Source organism: Moschus berezovskii, chromosome 17 (genome assembly GCF_049115385.1).
Source record: "Moschus berezovskii isolate FMDL1 chromosome 17, NW_MosBer_1.0, whole genome shotgun sequence".
Classification (NCBI taxonomy): Eukaryota; Metazoa; Chordata; class Mammalia; order Artiodactyla; family Moschidae; genus Moschus; species Moschus berezovskii.
The window spans coordinates 12,731,301-12,749,340 of NC_142476.1; the positions used below are offsets into that span (position 1 = coordinate 12,731,301).

At 46.8% G+C, this 18,040-nt stretch overlaps 2 protein-coding genes across 2 annotated transcripts in view; one reads left to right on the forward strand and one right to left on the reverse strand.

The window, feature by feature from the left end:
• CAMSAP2 (calmodulin regulated spectrin associated protein family member 2) overlaps nucleotides 1-894 on the reverse strand; it is a 94,755-nt gene extending 93,861 nt beyond the window's left edge. Inside the window, exon 1 of the mRNA XM_055418947.2 lies at nucleotides 373-894. Within this exon, the coding sequence (XP_055274922.2) occupies nucleotides 373-511 (139 nt within the window). The 5' untranslated portion in view covers nucleotides 512-894. The remainder of the gene's footprint in view (nucleotides 1-372) is intronic.
• Nucleotides 895-1,239: 345 nt separating this feature from the next.
• DDX59 (DEAD-box helicase 59) overlaps nucleotides 1,240-18,040 on the forward strand; it is a 73,445-nt gene continuing 56,644 nt past the window's right edge. Inside the window, exon 1 of the mRNA XM_055418952.2 lies at nucleotides 1,240-1,368. The gene's annotated coding sequence lies outside the window, so the exon portion shown is untranslated. The remainder of the gene's footprint in view (nucleotides 1,369-18,040) is intronic.

Genomic DNA, 18,040 nt, shown 5'->3' on the forward strand with positions numbered 1-18,040 from the left:
GCGCTGTAATCACAGCTATGACTGCGGGGGAAATGAATGCAGCCCAATGAGGAAAATATCACAAATTAAAACCACCCCGTGTAAAAACGTGACAAAATCGGCCACTGGAGGGGGAACAAAAAAACAAAAAACAACAAACGCCCACTTCTGCGACCCAATAAAAGAAATGCGGCGCATCCCACCTGCCCAAACCCCGGCTCTTGACTGAAGAGCAAGCCGGCGTGACCCTCCCTTCCTCCTCCTCGCTTCGCCCGTCGCGTCCCCGAGCCTGTGCGCCGGGCCGGGCGGGGAGCGGGGGGGACCGGAGGACGGAAACAAAACCGGGACGCGCGCAGCTGCGGGGGAGGGAGGCACGGGGCGGCCACCGCCTACCTGTCCCGAAGGCCTTGGCCACCAGCCAGGCCAGATTGCAGGCGATTTTGGCCCTGGAGAAGTCGTAGTGGTCGAAGGGCTTGATGGCCGGAACAATGAACGTCCTCCTGCCGTCGCGGGGGTCCGCGGCATCCCCCATCCTCACGCGCTCCGGGCGCCGGCCCACCCTTCACATGGCGCGGCCGGCCGCGGAGCCGCGGGCCGCTCAGAGCATCGGGCAGGCCCCGCGCGCCCGGCCGCCCCGCGAGCCTCCCGCGAACGCGCGTGCGGGCGCCTCCCCTTTGTCTCGGCGCGGCCGGGCCCGGGCGCGGCGGGGGCGTCCTCAGCGGTCACGTCGCGGGGGCCGTCCGGCCATCGCGCCGCCCTCCGCGCGCCGCCCGCCCGAGGGCCGCCCCGCCGGCCGGAGCCCCGCGGCCTCGCCCGGGGGACGCGGCCGGGGGACTCGGGCGGCCGCCGCCCGGCGCTGACGGAGCCGAGAACGTCAAAGTCCCCGCGGCGCCGGCGCCGGCAGTCGCCCCTCGTCGCGCCCGCCCTCCGCCGCCGCGCGGACGCCGTCAGCCCGCCGCTCGGGCCCCGCCCGGCCAGCCCCGGCCCGCGCTCCGCCCGCGGCCGCCCGCGCGCCCGCCGCCTCAGCCGCCGCCGCTGCGGTTTTCTCCGGCTGCCGCACTGGGACCGCGCGGCGGCGCCGTCTGCGCATGCGCCCTCGCGCGCCCGCCCCGCCCGGCCGGGTCCCGGCGGCCCGCGGAGCATGCGCGGTGGACGCGGCCGCGCGGCGGCCTGGCGAGTGCGCGTCCCGGCCCCGCCGGCGCGGGAGGGCGGACGCGGCGGCGCGGGCCTCGCTGGGGCTTTCGGGCTTCCGCGGCACGGTGCTGAGGCACAGGGAGCTGACGTTTACTGAAATACTTGTTCGGGGACGCACGCTTCGCCGCCAGCAGAGTCCCGTCGCGTCCTCGAGGTGACCCTGGCGGTGGGTGCCGTCGCTGGCCGACCACAAAGGTACAGACCGCAAGTGGGGGGACCGGGGGCTGGACCGGGTCGAGGACTCGCTCTCTCCGCTTCAGCGGCCTCCCTCGCGGGGCGCGGCCTCGGCGCGTCAGGACCCGGCGCGTCAGCTCCAGCGCGCGAGGCTGGCGTCCGCAAACCCTCGTGGCTCCACCTTGTCAGAGAAGAACGGGCTCCTGTCAGACGTCTGCGTCCCGGCTCGCTCTGCTCCTTCCGGCGCCTCGGCTCACGCCGCACGACCCGCCCGTCTTTCAGGAATCGTCGTCAGGAAGCCCCCGACGGGGCTGTAGGGCGGCCGCTGCCCTGGCGCCCCCCACACACACCCGGCACCGGCTCCTACACGCAGCCGTGTCTTTCCCGCCGCTGACAGCGTCTGTCTCCCCGACGCGCGTGGGGCTTAGGAGTTGCTCAAGTAACGTTTACGCTTGTTGGGCTTCTTTGATTCTTCATTTCTCTCAATATCTCCTTTCAGAACGTTATCTAATTTTCAGTTCAATTCTGTTGCTCAGTCGTGGCTGACTCTTTGCGACCCCATGAACTGCCACACGCCAGGCCTCCCTGTCCATCACCAACTCCCAGAGTTCACTCAAATTCATGTCCGTTGAGTCAGTGATGCCATCCAACCATCTCATCCTCTGTTGTCCCCTTCTCCTCCCGCCTTCAATCTTTCCCAGCACCAGGGTCTTTTCCAGTGAGTCGGTTCTTTGCCTCAGGCCAAAGTATTGGAGCTTCAGCTTCAGCATCAGTCCTTCCAATGAATATTCAGGACTGATTTCCTTAAGGATGGCCTGGTTTGATCTCCTTGCAGTCCATGGGACTCTCAAGAGTCTTTTCCAGCACGACACAGTTCAAAAGCATCAATTCTTCCGAGCTTCCGCGCTTGACTTTCTTTATGGTCCAACTCTCACATCCATACATGACTACTGGAAAGACCGTCTATCTTTGACTGGATAGACCTTTGTCAGCAAAGTCAAGTCTGCTTTTTAATATGCTGCCTAGGTTGGTCATAGCTTTTCTTCCAAGGAGTAAGTGTCTTTTAATATCATGGCTGCAGCCACCATCTGCAGTGATTTTGGAGCCCAAGAAAATAAAGTCTGTCACTGTTTCCATTGTTTCCCCACCTATTAGCCATGAAGTGATGGGACTGGATGCCGTGATCTTCGTTTTTTGAATGTTGAGTTTTAAGCCAGCTTTTTCACTCTCCTCTTTCACCTTCATCAAGAGGCTGTTTAGTTCCTCTTCACTTTCTGCCATAAGGGTAGTGTCATCTGCATATCGAGGTTATTGATATTTCTCCCAGCAATCTTGTTTCCAGCTTGGGCTTCATCCAGTCCAGCACTTCGCATGATGCACTCTGCAAATGTTAAATAAGCAGGGTGACAATATACAGCCCTGACTTACTCCTTTCCCAATTTTGACCCAATCCATTGTTCCATGTTTGGTTCTAACTGTTGCTTCTTGACCTGCATACAGATTTCTCAGGAGGCAGGTAAGGTGGTCTGGTATTCCCGTCTCTTGAAGAATTGTCCACAATTTGTGGTGATCCACACAGTCAAAGGCTTTAGCATAGTCAATAAAGCAGAAATAGATGTTTTTTCTGGAATTCTCTTGCTTTTTCTATGATGCAACAGATGTTGGCAATTTGATCTCTGGCTCCTCTGCCTTTTCTAAATCCAGCTTGAACATCTGGAAATTCTTGGTTCATGTATTGTTGAAGCCTAGCTTGGAGAGTTTTGAGTGTTACTTTGCTAGCGTGTGAGATGAGTGCAATTGTGCGGTAGTTTGAACATTCTTTGACATTGCCTTTATTTGGGATTGGAATGCTGGCATAATCTAATTTTAGTCATTGTCCAATCCTGTGTTATCTTCATTTCACACACACACAAAATGGAAAGCTAAGAAAAACTTGAAAATTACCCCACGTCACACAGCTAGTAAAGATTTGAATCCAGGACTGTCTTACTCCAGAGTCCTTTTTTTTTTATTTTGGCCTTGTGGCATGTGGGATCTTACTTTCCTAATCAAGGCTGGAACCCACACCCGCTGCAGTGGAAGCATGGAGTCTTAATCACTGGACTGTCAGTGACCATGAGACCTTAGACCATGTTTTAAGGTCTTAAACATGACTTTAGAGACCATGTCTTAACTAGTAGAGCTTCTCTGGTACTTGCTGCCCTTTAAGATAGAAGCAGGACATGTGAAGAAGTGGGTGGGGAACAGTGCTTTGGACCCTACTATCCAAAAGGATAGCTTCACTGGCAAGCAGGCCCCTTTGATCCTATTTGATTCCTACAAATACCCTCCCCAAACATAGAGGGCACTACAGATAAGGATGGCCCTAGCTAAGAATGTGGGCCTAGCTAAGGATGTGGGCTACAAAAAGAATGTGAATGACAAGAATAATACAGTGTGGTTGGTGTCATTTTTCAATAATTTAATGAATATTAATAAGGTATTTCTCAAAGGCAACGCCTTTTGCTAGATCACTTGGGGGGATAATAAAATCAGCATATGGGTAATAGTTAACAAAGCACATTCATATGATAAAAACCTTCATTCTTTACATCCATGGTGTGACATGGGTGTTATTATTATCTTTCAACTCTAGATAGGGACTGAGGGTCAGAGAGATTAACTTGCATGGGCAAGATTTCATGGTTGATTCATACCTGAGTCTGGCTTCAAAAACAAGCACGAGCTTTCTGGCTCCACTCCCTGGGCACCTTTCATCCCTCCCCAGATTGTGGAGGCTGACATGTTCATAAATAAATATAACACGACGTGATAAAAGAGGTAAGTGCACATAAAGAACAGAAGGAACGTGCTGGTGGGGGAATTGGTTTCACAGAGACTTCTGTTTGGTTGAATGTACTCAAGTTCACCTTCAGCCAAGTCATAATGGGACAAGTCAAATTAAGAGAAACTTACAGCCCGGAAATCCGATGGACAGAGGGGTTGGTGGGCTACGATCAGTCCATGGGGTCACAAGAGTCAGACACAACTGAGCGACTAAAGTACAACTACCATAGCCTGCAAGGTTGAAGGAAGATGCCAAAGCATTTCACCAATCTCCAAAACCGTCTGCAAGCCGATGCAGGATACTTGTGGGCAGAAACCACGCCCAGCCAACTCCACGCCACATGTGTGGCTGAACCCTAGTGGGGCGCGGTGTAAATGCTCACTGAATTTTACTGACAGCGATGTCAGCCTAAATAAACATGACGGGGAAGAGGAGGCAGCACAGCCAGTTGCTCTGACTTGTCCTTTGACCCAGTGGCGGTGCGTTTAGCAGCGGTGGCCCAACTGTGACCCCAGCTGGGGAGGAGTGTGTGTAGGAACGGGGATAGAATGCCTGCACAAAGAGCAGCTTTCACTTCCAGGGAGGCTGTGAAACCTGGGGTCATCGGAGGAGGCTGTTATTAACAGAGAAACACTCTGAGTACAAAGAAGAAGGATTCGCTTTCAGGGAGACAGACACTGTAATAGGGTGCTCTTTGTGATACCTTTAGAATGATCCCTTTTAACGACTGGAAATCTCTGCAGAGTATGGCGGTCAAAAAGAAATGCTCTCCACTGCCTTTTAGAGGTATCTGACTTCATTAAAAACCGAAACAGAACCCAGAGATTCTTTGGGCCAGCTTGTCCAGCTGCACAGCTAGCCCTCTATGTTTTATCTCCAGGCTTGGAATCTATCCTCAAGCAACAGTGACACTATTCCTACATGTCTGTTCCTCCTCCTCTCTGTTTTAAAAGTTGATCTGCTGCCTTGAGGAAAGCACAATTCAAAAGAGCATATGTACCCCAGCGTTCACTGCAGCACCATTTGCAATAGCCAGGAGGACATGGAGACAACCTAATTGTCCAGAGACAGATGAATGGATGAAGAAGATGTGGCACGTATTTACAATGGGATGTTACTCAACCACTGAAGAGAACGAAATAGTCATTTGTAGAGCCGCGGGTGAACATGGAGTCTGTCACAAAGAGTGAAATAAGTCAGAAAGAGAAATGTATACTAGCGCATCTATGAGGAATCTAGAAAAATGATACAGATAAACCTATTTGCAGGGCAGGAGTAGAGTCGCAGACATGGAGAAGGGACCTGTGGACACGGGGCCTGGGGGAGACCTGGGAGACTGGGATTGACATGTATGCATACCATGTGTAAAATAGACAGTGGGAAGCTGCTATATAGCACAGGGAGCTCCGAGCTCTGTGATGACTTAGAGGAGTGGGATTGGTGGGCGTAGAGGTGGGAGGGAGGCCCAAAGGGGAGGGGATATATGTATCCTTATAGCTGATACGCTTCGTTGTACAGCAAAAATTAATCACACATTGTAAAGCAATTATACTTGATCTCCTTTTTCCTGGAAAATCCACATCAGCCAGACTTCCTTCCTTGGGGCCATCCTCTGTTTCTCTGTCTTTGACTAGATTCATAAATATTTTCATTCATTCATAAGCCAGTATTGACTGAGTACTTGGGTGCTGAGGATGTAATGTCAAACAAGACAGCCCAGAAAGCAAATTTTGAATGGGAAACTGCCAGCTCTCGGCCTGGACGGACCAGCTCTCTTCCTGTGGTCATGACGGTAGCTCTGTAGGCTTGAAGCCTTGTTACTTCACCCAAGAAATCATCAGTGTGTCCCTCGGAAACAGAGAAACACTAAACTGGAGAGTGCTGCAGTGAGGACGCAAGTCGCTTCTTTACCTGAGAGCCTGTGTTTACACACTGTCGTCCACTTGCAGTTACTTACACTACTAGTATTAGTGCTTACTGACCACTTTCTGTGAGTCAGACCCTGCTCCGCATGTGTTAACTTATTTAATCCTCACCATAGTCCTGTTTCCCTCATTCGGCAAATGGAGTAACCAAGTGGTAAAGATCTTATTTTGAAACACGAGAGACTAGACTAAGTCACCTTTGAATCAACTGAGTTAAGGATGACCAGGGGGTGGTAAGACAGAATGCTTCGTTAACTGATGACAGTAATAGTTGAACTGGCTGAAGCACAGCAGCATCTGATAAACCAAGTTGGGCGGAGGAGTGTGGCTGAGTGACTGGCACCCCATCATCTCTAGACACAGTTGTGGCTTTCTTCTGCATAGCTAACAGAGTTTTATAAGGATTACATCAGCCTTCACAACGACTCCAGCAAGGCCTGTGTGGTCTGATGCCAAGTGTGGAGCTGGAGCAGCTGAGACTCAGGGAGGCCACAGAGCCTCCCAGCATGGAGCTGTGCGTCAGAGCCTAAACCCAACTGTGAAGCCTGGCCTTTGGGATGGCACTCCTGTTTCCCAGATTCCCAAGACATTTGTCCTGTGTTTCCTAGTCAAACCTGAGTCTCCCGTGACAGGCAGTGCCTCCGTCACTTTTCAAACCACTGAAGGCAAGTAAGGATGCTGGAGGAAACAGAAAGAACATGGTCTGGGAGCAGGAACCCCGGGGTCCAGGACCGTTGGAGGAACACAGGTCACGTCTCTACTCTCGGATTTCCACTTCTGTAAAACACAGGAGGTGGGCGTAGGCAGCCTCTAAGGTCCTTCCAGCGCCATCTGTCGCAGTGGGAGGGCGACATCTCTGCTTCACCAGATCGTAACTGAAGGCTTAATCAGTCTGCGGCTAGCATTCGGGATTGTAGTCTTTAAAGCAGAAGTTACTTTTTTATTTCCAGAAAGCACTCCGATGGCATTGTGTGGAAAACCTGGGAGAGGTTACAGAGCAGGAAATGGGATCCTGGAATCTGGTTGGAGGGGGATGGATGCAGTTGTTTGTGGTTAAATCCAGTAGTTCTGCCGCTTGAGTCATCAAAGTCTAGAGTTTTAGAACTTCACCAAGTCACTCATGAAGCTTTTATTCTTTGTATCAGGTTCTTGATGGAAACAACCCACACATCTACCAGTAGAGGAGAAGGCTGATCAAATAAATTATGATGTACCTCAGGATCATATAGAGAGACCTATAAGACATCAGGTGCATGGTTAGTCACTCAGTTGTGTTTGACTTTCTGTGACCCCATGGACTGTAGCCCACCTCTGTCCATGGAATTCTCCAGGCAAGAATACTGGAGTGAGTTGCCATGTCCTTCTCAAAAGGATCTTCCTGACCCAAGGATTGAACCCATGTCTCCTGCATTGCAAGCGGAGTCTTTACCACTGAGCCACCTGGGGAGACCCCAGGACATCACATAGCCAAGTAAAAAGAGAGGTGTAGGGATTCCCCTGATGGTCCAGTGGCTATGACCTCACCTTCCAGTGCAGGGAATGGGTGTTTGATCCCTGGTTGGGAGTTAAGATCCCACATGCCTCAGGGCCAAAAAACCAGAAGATAAAACAGAGGCAATACTGTAGCAAATGCAATAAAGACTTTAAAAATGATCCACATCAAAAAATCATTTTTTAAAAAAGGGTACAGAGTAGTAGGTTTCAGGTGGTGTTTGAAAAACATGAAAGTGAAAGTGTTAGCCGCTCAGTCGTGTCCGACTCTGTGACCCCATGGACTGTAGCCCACCAGGCTCCTCTGTCCATGGAATTCTCCAGACAAGAATACTGGACTGGGTTGCCAACATACCTGATGTATGACTGTAAATTTGTGTTATGAATAATCAAGTATATATTAAAATGTGTGAAACTATCATAAAGTAATAATAAAATTCTCAGTCACAAACAAACAAAATACATATTCACTGAGTCTGCCTGGATATTCCTGAAAGTTTGGCAAAGAAGTTGGAGGAGTCGGTGAGAGAGCTGGTTTCTCTTTGTTTGCTTTGGCAGCTTTGATTCATATGCATATTTACTTATTCCGAATATAACTGAAGCCATTTTCAATACAATTTAAATATAAACACATTTATAAATCAATAGTTTAAATATAATTTGATCTATTTTAACCTCACCTCTTCACTTTTACCTGCAAGGCGGCTTCGGCCCCCCACCCCACCCCACCCCAAACCACTGGAACTGCGCTCACAAAGTCCTTCCGAGCTCCTGGTGTGACTGCCCTGCTCCTGTTTCTCTGGCGCCTGTGGCACGTGACACTTGCGACTGCCCCTTTGTTCCTAAGACAGTCTTGTCTCTCAGGTTCCATGGCTGTGTTTTCCCTGCTGTCCTTCCAAGCCTAGCAGAGGAGATGGTCAAACTCATCCTCCGGCCTCTGCTTGCTCTACACTCCTGCCTTCAGCAACACAAGGATGGCTTCATCTCTCACCCCTGGACCAGATGGTTCCCATTCTGGGTCTCAGCTTCTGACTCCCAGGTTCTACGAACCTGTGTCATTCTTGAGCCCTGCATCCAAGCGACCCAAATGCCCCTCACTACCCATCCCTCCCATCCATTCCCATTATTTCTCACTCCGAGCCCACAGGTGAAGGTGAGACTCTTCCTAAACCTGGATTTTGATGATTCAGTAGATATCCACAACCAGTAGACTCTCATGATTTCAGACTGTGTCTGATACTGTCCTAGGCCTCTCACAGACGGCATCTTATTGGATTTAATAATAGGATAGATGTCATCAAGGTATTAATCACATTTTACAGTTGGAAAATGGAGACCCATAAGAGAATTGCTCGAGGTTTTGTGGGGAGAACAGAGCTGACACTCGAAGGTCTGAGCTCCTGATTTCAAGGTCAGGAATCCGTCCATCCCCATGCCTGCTTGCTGCCTCTGCCTGGATTACTGGATGTGGTCTAAACATTTGCCTTGACTGTGAGGATTCCCTGCAAAATGGCCTTCATGGTGTTTGTATTTCTCCAGTACTCTACAGTCCATATCAAGTCAAATTACTTTCAAGACATTGAGCATATTTAATCCTTTCCCAGGTATATTGGTCTGGATAATTTTTTTTAACCTCCCCTCTACCAGACCAACATGAGCTATCAAAATCCTCTCATCTTTCCATATCTGACTCAAATGCCACCTCCTCCATGAAGCCTTCCCTGCCCCACCCTTGGCTTCCCTGATCAATGTGTGTCTTTTTATGGAACATTTTTCCCTGAATTAAAATTCTTTCTGTATACTGCTTCATAACCACCATCAGTGCCTAATATGTAATAACCACAGGAAGTATTTGTTGAATAGAAGACAGAATCAGTGAATTAACAATTAACAAAAAATACTCCTTAACACACACTCCAGGACTATGAAACACACCCATATAACTTAACTAGCTTGTATGAGAATTAAAAATGGAAAGTTGATCTCTTTAGTACTATACTAAGTCATTTCCACTGGTTCCTAAATACTGGTTTATCATGTTTTATTAGAATTTATACTGAGAAAATGTAGTGGGTTTTTTTTTCATAAACTAATTTTCTTCCTCTGAAGGACTATTTTTATTATGAGATTATTCCCTTCCTGATTTTTTTCTGTTAAAATGTCCTTTCTCTTATTAAATAGTCGTGATTACTGATGGTGGTTGAACTTTTTGAATCTTCATTTAGAGAAATGAGAAGTTGATAATCCAATATCTGCTCCTCTCCAGTTTATTTACTTGGTCATTCATTTGGGAACCATCCCTGCTCTGTGACATCCCGGCGGGAGACCACCGCTCTAATCGACTGAGTGAATTAGTCCTGACTCGCTTCTTAAACGAAACTGGCTCCAAATAGCATTCAGAAAAACAAAGCACAAATGTGTTATTTTTGTGTCTCATATTTGCTATGGGAACAGCTATTACTCTCACTTCAAATATGTTGGTATTTGAACAAGTTGTGGCATATGGGCTAAATTTTCCTTTTTTTCCAGTCACTAAAAATATAAATCAAACCTTCCGTTAAAGTGCTAGTTAGGAGCTATGCTTCACCTTTTGCGGACTTCTTTTTAAATGGATGTTGAACTACTGCTGAATGTAGGTAATGGTCATTCTCTCATTACGCCCCACAGACAAGTAGAAAAATGCACTGCACCGGTCTCTGATGTTTGGTCTTTGGGTCAGGCTACTGGGAGCTTGCTGAAGATGTGATTTTGATTAACCGGAACAAAATATGGTGGCTTCCTTCTCCAGATTTAATTTTCTCATCTGCTCCCCATCTTCCTCCTCAGTTTCTAGATCAGAGAAACACAGCTTCCTGTTTACTTTCTTCTGTTTGATTTAAAGCTTCTGGATAAAACTGGAAGAAGAAAATTACAGCTTGAGCATTTGAAAAGGCAAACGCTCGTGACATCCAAAATGATATTCTGTATGGAACTTGGATAACTCAACATTATTTATCCCACATGAGAAATGCTTTATGATTAGGGTCTTCAAAGTGAAACCTGGAGTTGAAAAGGAAGGAAAAGTGAAAAACGGCCCAGAGTGTTACAAATGTGCAGAACTTGTCCTCCACAATTCCCACACGAAGGAGGTGTCCTGGAAAACAGAAGACTTGGTGCTTTAGCTAATCCATCCCAATTCTGCTTAAACCTAGTTCTTGTTGCATTTTAAAACGTTTTTGTTACGATAGTGAACACAATTCAGAATAATAACAACAGTTTGTAGAGGAAATCAGGAGACTTTTATTTGAAGGTAAATAAGACCGGAAATGCTCAGAACCACCTGGACTCAAGCAGACGGTAAACCATTTTTTTGCCACGGATCCTGTGGATCCATGTTAATATTCACACAGCAGGGCTGGTTCAAGCAGGTCTGATACCTGTACCTCATTTAAGTTTTTATTTCATTTGAAATGAATGTTGTTGTTTACCTTTCATGGGCCACTCAGCTAGTTTGGTTAACTGTTTGGACTGAGGGTGGGGTTAGGTGCAGGGACGTGGGAGTGGGGTCAGGACTAGATGGTGGGAGGTTCAGCCTGTTCCCAGATCTTCGCAGCACTTTGGAAAGTATGTTTTTTTTTTTTCATCCGGAAAAGGGAAAACAGTACAGATAGCTCAAGGAACCGTACTCTAACACTAGAAATAAAGTAGAATACATTGTCATTGCAACTGAGTATATTTTTGGTACTTAAAACTCAGTCTTTTTTTTTTCATATGGTAAAAGCAATGCATGTTTATTTGTTTAATTTAGAAAATGCAGAAAAACAAATGGAACAATAGCCAGCAGAGCTTTCCCCACCCAGAGATACACTTTGTCTGTCCTTCCATCCGTTTTGTGCCAAAGCGAGGTCCACTGTATATTCCACTTGTAACTTGCTCCTTTCACTTGAGTATCATTAACATACATTGACATTAATAAATATTCACCCAAGCATCAATTCAGTGCACAGTAGAATTTCATTGCTTGGATGTATCATTTTTGTTAGTTTTTAACCAAACTCCTATTATAGGATATTTTTGTTATTTCAATAATTTTGGTTCTTATGATAATCCTTTAAGCAGTGAACTTGAACACAAATTTTTGCTTACTTCCCTAATTATTTTTAAATAAGGATAAGTTCTTGAATGTGAATTGTCAGTTTATTTTTAAGTCTTTTGATATATATGCTATACTGCTCTTCTGAGAAGCACAAATTTTCATATATACCAGCAATATGTAGAGTGTACTGATGCTGGGAAAGATTGAGGGCAGGAGGAGAAGCGGTGACAGAGGATGAGATGGTTGGATGGCATCACTGACTCAATGGACATGAGTTTGGATGAACTCCGGGAGATGGTGAAGGACAGGGAAGCCTGGTGTGCTGCAGTTAATGGGGTCACAAAGAGTCAGACACAAACAACAACAATGCTGTTACACATTTCTTCATAATTTTGTTTCCTTTTTTTCCCTCTTGTAAGACTAGTTTCCCATTTATCTATTACGATGTTCATCTTGTATTGATTTCTTACACATATATATTAAATATATTAGCTCTTTGTCTATAAAACTTAGTCATTTTTCCAAGTTTACCTTTTCTCTTTAATGTTAGAGCATTTTTTGATGTATTTGTTTTTCTGTAGTCAGCTCTGTCAATCTTTTTCAGTTTCTGCCTTAAATGTTAAACTTTAGAAGCCCCTTCCTCCTCTGCCTCCCCACTGAAGGTTAAACGAATACACTCATATGAATGAGTACATGAATCATTACAGGTATGTTGTCTGCAGAGATGCTGAGACTGTACTTACTGTTTTGATCGTTTTTATTAAGAACATTTTTATTCTAGGTAGAAACACAAGCATTTTAGTCTGAATTATACCAACAATGTTGATTATGAAGATACTTTCACAGTGGGTGCCATTAAGCTAATCTACAGCTTTGACCAGTTTTCCCCACTTTGCAGTTAAACCACTCATCTTTTTTCATTTTGTTTTTGATCTCTTACTGAGGTTATTTTTATTGGGATTAGTTCTTTTCCATGTAAATTTACAACCAAGTGTTGGTCTTTTGGTAAGACATTTTTGGCCAAATCAAATTCTAACAGCAGCCTGCAATTTTAAGTTTTCTTTCATGGCCTACATTTTTAACAAGTTCAACTTTTCTGAATCACATTTTAATACTTCTAATTTTGTTTAAAAATGGGATTCTCCAAACAGCTGTTTATTGCAATTTTCACTCTATGTAGCCTGGCTTGTTGTCTTTGAAGCTTTGTGTAGCTTCTTTTCATGATTTTTCATTGTGAGCTGGGTAAAAGGCTGATGGGTGACAACAGACGTACATGCAGCGTTTCACCCTATGGCGCACAAGAGAACGCAGTGGGTCCCCTTTGCCGGCCCAGGGACGGTGAGTGAGGTGGTGGCTTAAAATATGCCCACGACTTCTTCTCCAGGTGATACTCCCTCCAAAACACACGGCATGACGCCCTTTCTGCAGAGTGTGGCTGGAGCAAGGGACTCAGCTCCAAAGGCCAGGAGGAAGCGCGGGTGCAGTGCCCATGGGCCAGCCCGTGGGGACGGCCCGAGAGGCAGGCGGCCTCTGCCCGCTCTCATTTCCCGCTCCCGGGAGCCCTGCTGCTCGGCGTGGGGACACCCCCGAGGTTTCGGGGGGGCCCGCTCGGTGACAGCCCTGTGGGGGCACCACCTCGGTCCCGGGCCCCCTCCTGGGGGGCCGAGCCGCATAGACTCAGCCAAACTGCTCCTGCGTCCCGACCCCCAGTGACTGTGAGACCGCTTTGGGTCGGTTTGCTCTGGAGAGACGGTGAGCCCAGGGGAGGTGGCCCCTGGGTCGGCTTGCTCTCCCTCAGGGATGCTCTGCTAACTACTCCTGCTCCCCTCAGCCCGCCTCCCTTCCCGTCCTGACCGCCCTTCCCCTCCCCCATCGCCGCCCCCCACCCTTTTTTCTTCCCGGGAGGGAGAGCGCAGCTTTGGCGATTGTGCAGTACCCCGCTGAAGGTGTTCACTTCCATGGCACAGGCTCCTGTGGGATGCAGAGGTACCCTCCATCCTTCCAAGACATGGGCACTTTGTGCCCACTGTGGGCGGGCAGCCCAGAATTTCAAAGGAACCCTTGGGAAATAGGTGCTTTATTTAAAGTCCAAGGGATGTTTAGAAGGAACCATAATACAAAAGTCGCGACTGGGACTTCCTGGTGGTTCCGTGGTAAAGCTTCTGCACTCTCATTGCAGGGGGCATGGGTTCCATCCCTGGGCAGAGAACTAAGATTCTATGTGCCATGGGCCAAAAGACACATCAGTAAATAAGATAAAATATAGTGGTTGCTAGAGATTATGTTCGGAGAAGGCAATGGCAAGCCACTCCAGTGTTCTTGCCTGGAGAATCCCAGGGACGGGGGAGCCTGGTGGGCTGCCGTCTATGGGGTCACACAGAGTCGGACACGACTGAAGTGACTTAGCAACAGCAGCAGCAGCAGCAGCAGAGATTATGTTAAAAAAATTAGGGATCTTAGTTTAGATACCTGGTTTTTATTGATGAAGGGAAGGAAGAGAGTAGAACCAGAAGCCCTAAAATGCCTTTTGCCAAGAAGAACATTTGCTGACGGAGATGGGGTGAGCTGCTGAGGCGTCAGCAGTGAAGCCTGTTTGTACCGCGTTTCAGATTGCCTTGAACCTGGTGAGATGGCTCACGGAACCATCCGTTCTCTTGGGGCTCGCTGGGCCTGGACCCTTCACGCGGGGCTGCCTCTGTGTTCTCCCAGCGAGGCAGCGGGAGTCACTGGAGCAAATGATTCGAGACAGCGACGGATGCCTGACAATCAAAGTTTCAATGTCTACTCCTGTCACTCTCACAAATAAATCATCTAATTGCCTCTTCCCCTCGTGGGGGGCTTCCCTGGTGGCTCAGCTGGTAAAGAATCTGCCTGCATTGTGGGAGACCTGGGTTCAGTCCCTGGGTTGGGAAGATTCCCTGGAGAAGGGAAAGGGTACCCACTCCAATGTTCTGGCCTGGAGAATTCCATGGGCTGTATAGTCCACCGAGTCGCAGAGAGTTGGACATGACTGAGCAACTTTCATTTCCACACTTTCCCCTTTTTTAAATAGGTCTCTTGACAAACACTTCCCAGGGTCCATCAGCTACAATATGTTTTTGTCTTGAGGTAATTTCTTTCTTTCAATAAACTGTTTCCCCCAATTACTTCCAAGTAAAAATCCGAAAGATAGTCGTTTTCCTGAATAATTGTCTGTGATAAGGCAATACAAACTCAAAGCAGTGGTGTGTTTTAGCAGGACCATGTTATGGCATGACGTTACCCACAACTATCTGTTTGAGACGTAATGACCAAATACAGTACATGTTTGAACTGTGCTAGTCTGTAAGTTGCATACCGGCCTAGCCCCCGAGCCTAGACAGAATTTCAACATCAGAACATAGGGTCACTGCTTTCATTTTAAAGCTAACAAAGATTCAATTAGAAAAATCACTCAGCACGGCTTCAGTTGAAATGCTGGAATAACAATGGTAATTCCAAGGATCATGCTGTGTTGCTTTGGACAGTCCAGGGGACTAGTGAAAATGCCGAATAAAACAACCCTGGACTTGTGCGACACTTCAGTGGCTCCTCAAAAACCTTTTAAAAAACTAAAAAAAGAAAAACCCCAATTTAAAACAGGAAGATGAAACCTAAAATTGTTTTATTGAACTCATGGGGTCGCGGAGAGTCGGACACGACTGAGCGACTGAACTGAACTGAACTGATAAGAAATTCTTAATTAAATAATTCAAATATACATTAATTATGATAATTTAGAACAACATTACATGAACTTTACTACAAGGTGTTTTTTACCTGATTCAGTAGTGTCCCAGGTACTTTTTTGCAGAGGAAATTCTCTAAAAGAAAATAAATTACCACAATTTTTCCAGACAAATATCCTAGTTCTTTCTAAATTCCAAATGGAACTAAAACTACATTATGTAAAAGATGCTTGCCAAGAGTGTGATTGGTTTTTGATCAAAGGCCTTACTGAAACACACAATTTCCTAACAGCATCCTTTTCCAAAACATCTTGACATAAAAAGCAAGAACACCACTGCTGCAGGGAAAGTCCGGCTCCACAGAACATGCTTGATTTGTTTCACTTGGTGCGTGTGTTTTCGGACCTTAAGAAAAAAGCAAGCAAAAAAAAAAAAAAAAACCCACCATAACAACAATCCCTTGGAGTAAAGTTGAATGATGAATAAAGTGTTCCAGCCAAGTTATAAATCTCAGCAAAGAGAGGTTTGAATGGCAAGTGCTGGGCAGGAAGAACCCTGAGTGCAGCACAGCCGGAGAACAAAGGGGCCTTGAGGAGACTCCAGGCCTCTCCCGCCCCAGCCGGTCGCTGGCTGAACACGAGGCTACTGGGGCTGTCAGGGGAGTTTGCCCAGGAAACTCAAGGGCATGGAAAGGAGCACATTAAAACGTACCCGGCATCTGTCCGTTCTCTGGACTTCTGAGAGGCCAAATATTATTTTGGCACATGCATTTCATTAGCTAATAACGAGCTTTTACCGTTCAACAGAACTGAGACACTTCAAGCTCAATGTATTATTTTCCCAGTTTGGTTTCTGTCTGCGTTTCCCCTTTAACTTCGCATTCTGTCTTAAAGCACAGAACCACTTCCTAACCATCAAAATCAAGCAGTCATTAAAAACCATGGTTTACTGTTTAAATTTAATATAATTCACTTTTTAAAAATAAAAAGGCGGCATTATGCTCACCTTGGAGCTGTGCGGATGCCAGCACCTCCCTGCAGTCTGTGGTCTTCTCTCAGGGCCTAGGTAGGCACGATTCCTCGTTGACACTTCACGGATTTCAGGGGATGAGTTACAGAGCACGTTCCCCTGGGAAGGCAGAAATAAAAATAGCATAAGAATGGACTAATGTAACAGTTCTCAACATCTTTTATCCTCAATTGCCCATTTTTAATTCCCTATATCAGTTGTCATTTAAATAGTACCCAATATAGAAGAAGCATGTCTAATTAGCCTACTTTAAAAAAAGGCTTAATAATACAAGACGAAGGCCACATGGGTACGAAAGTCTTCCTCTGCACCACTCTGCTGTCGTTTGGGGGTCTTTCTCAGCCTGGGCGTACCCTTCACGCCCCCCTGCCCTGGCACCCCTTGGTGGTGGGTGCAGAGCCGGGTGCATGAGACCTGCAGTGCAGAGACAGAATCACTGCGTCCAGGGGCCCTGGGCTGCGAGTCCTTCCAACTCTGCACTCGCCTGCAGGGCGACTCACTGCTCCGGCACTTGGTTTCCCCACTTTGAAGTAGGGTGTTGAAGAAGGCTTTAGGAACGGCCTACGCTAAATTAAATCACGTTTGGCATCTAAGTCTGCCTTCTAACATGGTCTCTGTAATTCCATAAAGATTTACCCACTCTATATAGACAATGGAATGCTACCCAGCCACAAAAAAGTGAAATAATCAGAGAGAGAAAGACAAAGGCTGTCACATATACGTGGAATTTAAAGTGAACCTATTCTGTAAAACAGATCCCTGGACATACAGAGCAGACTTATGGGTGCCAAGGGGGAGGCACTGGAAGACGGGTGAAATGGGAGTTTGGGGTTAGCAGATCCAAGCTATCACACATAGAATTATAACAAGGTCCTACTGTACAGCACAGGGAACTGTATTCCATATCCTGTGATAAAACATAATGGAAAAGGATATTTTTTAAAAAGAACATATACATACATATAACTAAACCACTTAGCTGCCCAGCAGAAATTAACACAACATTGTAAATCAATGATACTTCAATTGTTCACTTTTTTGCTTCATCATTCCCCCAGTTTTATGAAATACTACTGTGTCTTCAGTCTTTCAACCTAGTGAAGTAATTTCAGAAAACACTGCTTGATTTTAAATGATTTATTCATGGGCCGTGTTGTTAGTTGAAAATGCTGGTATTAAATCAATGTATCATAAGACACTCCTGCTCAAGTTCAAAATGTTAGAATAACAGGATTTGTCTTCAGCAACCACTGCAACTATTTGAGGGTATAAATCAGGCAGGACTAGTTTTACTTTGGTTTAAAATATTGCTTCTCTGGTAACTCAGCAGTAAAGAATCTACCTGCAATGCAGGAGATGCTGGTTTGATCCCTCAGTTGGAAGAAGGATATAGCAACAGTCTCCCTCCCTCCCCTGTAGAAGGATATAGCAACCCACTCCAGTATTCTTGCCTGGAGAATCCCATGGACAGAGGAGCCTGGTGGGCTACAGTCCATGGGGTCACAGAGAGTCAGACATGACTGAGTGACTAAACCACGTAGGAAACTTACAATATTTCAATAACTTTACAGAATGTTACAGAAAATAACATAAAGTACAGAACAAAGCTAGTGGAGGTGATGGAATTCCAGTTGAGCTA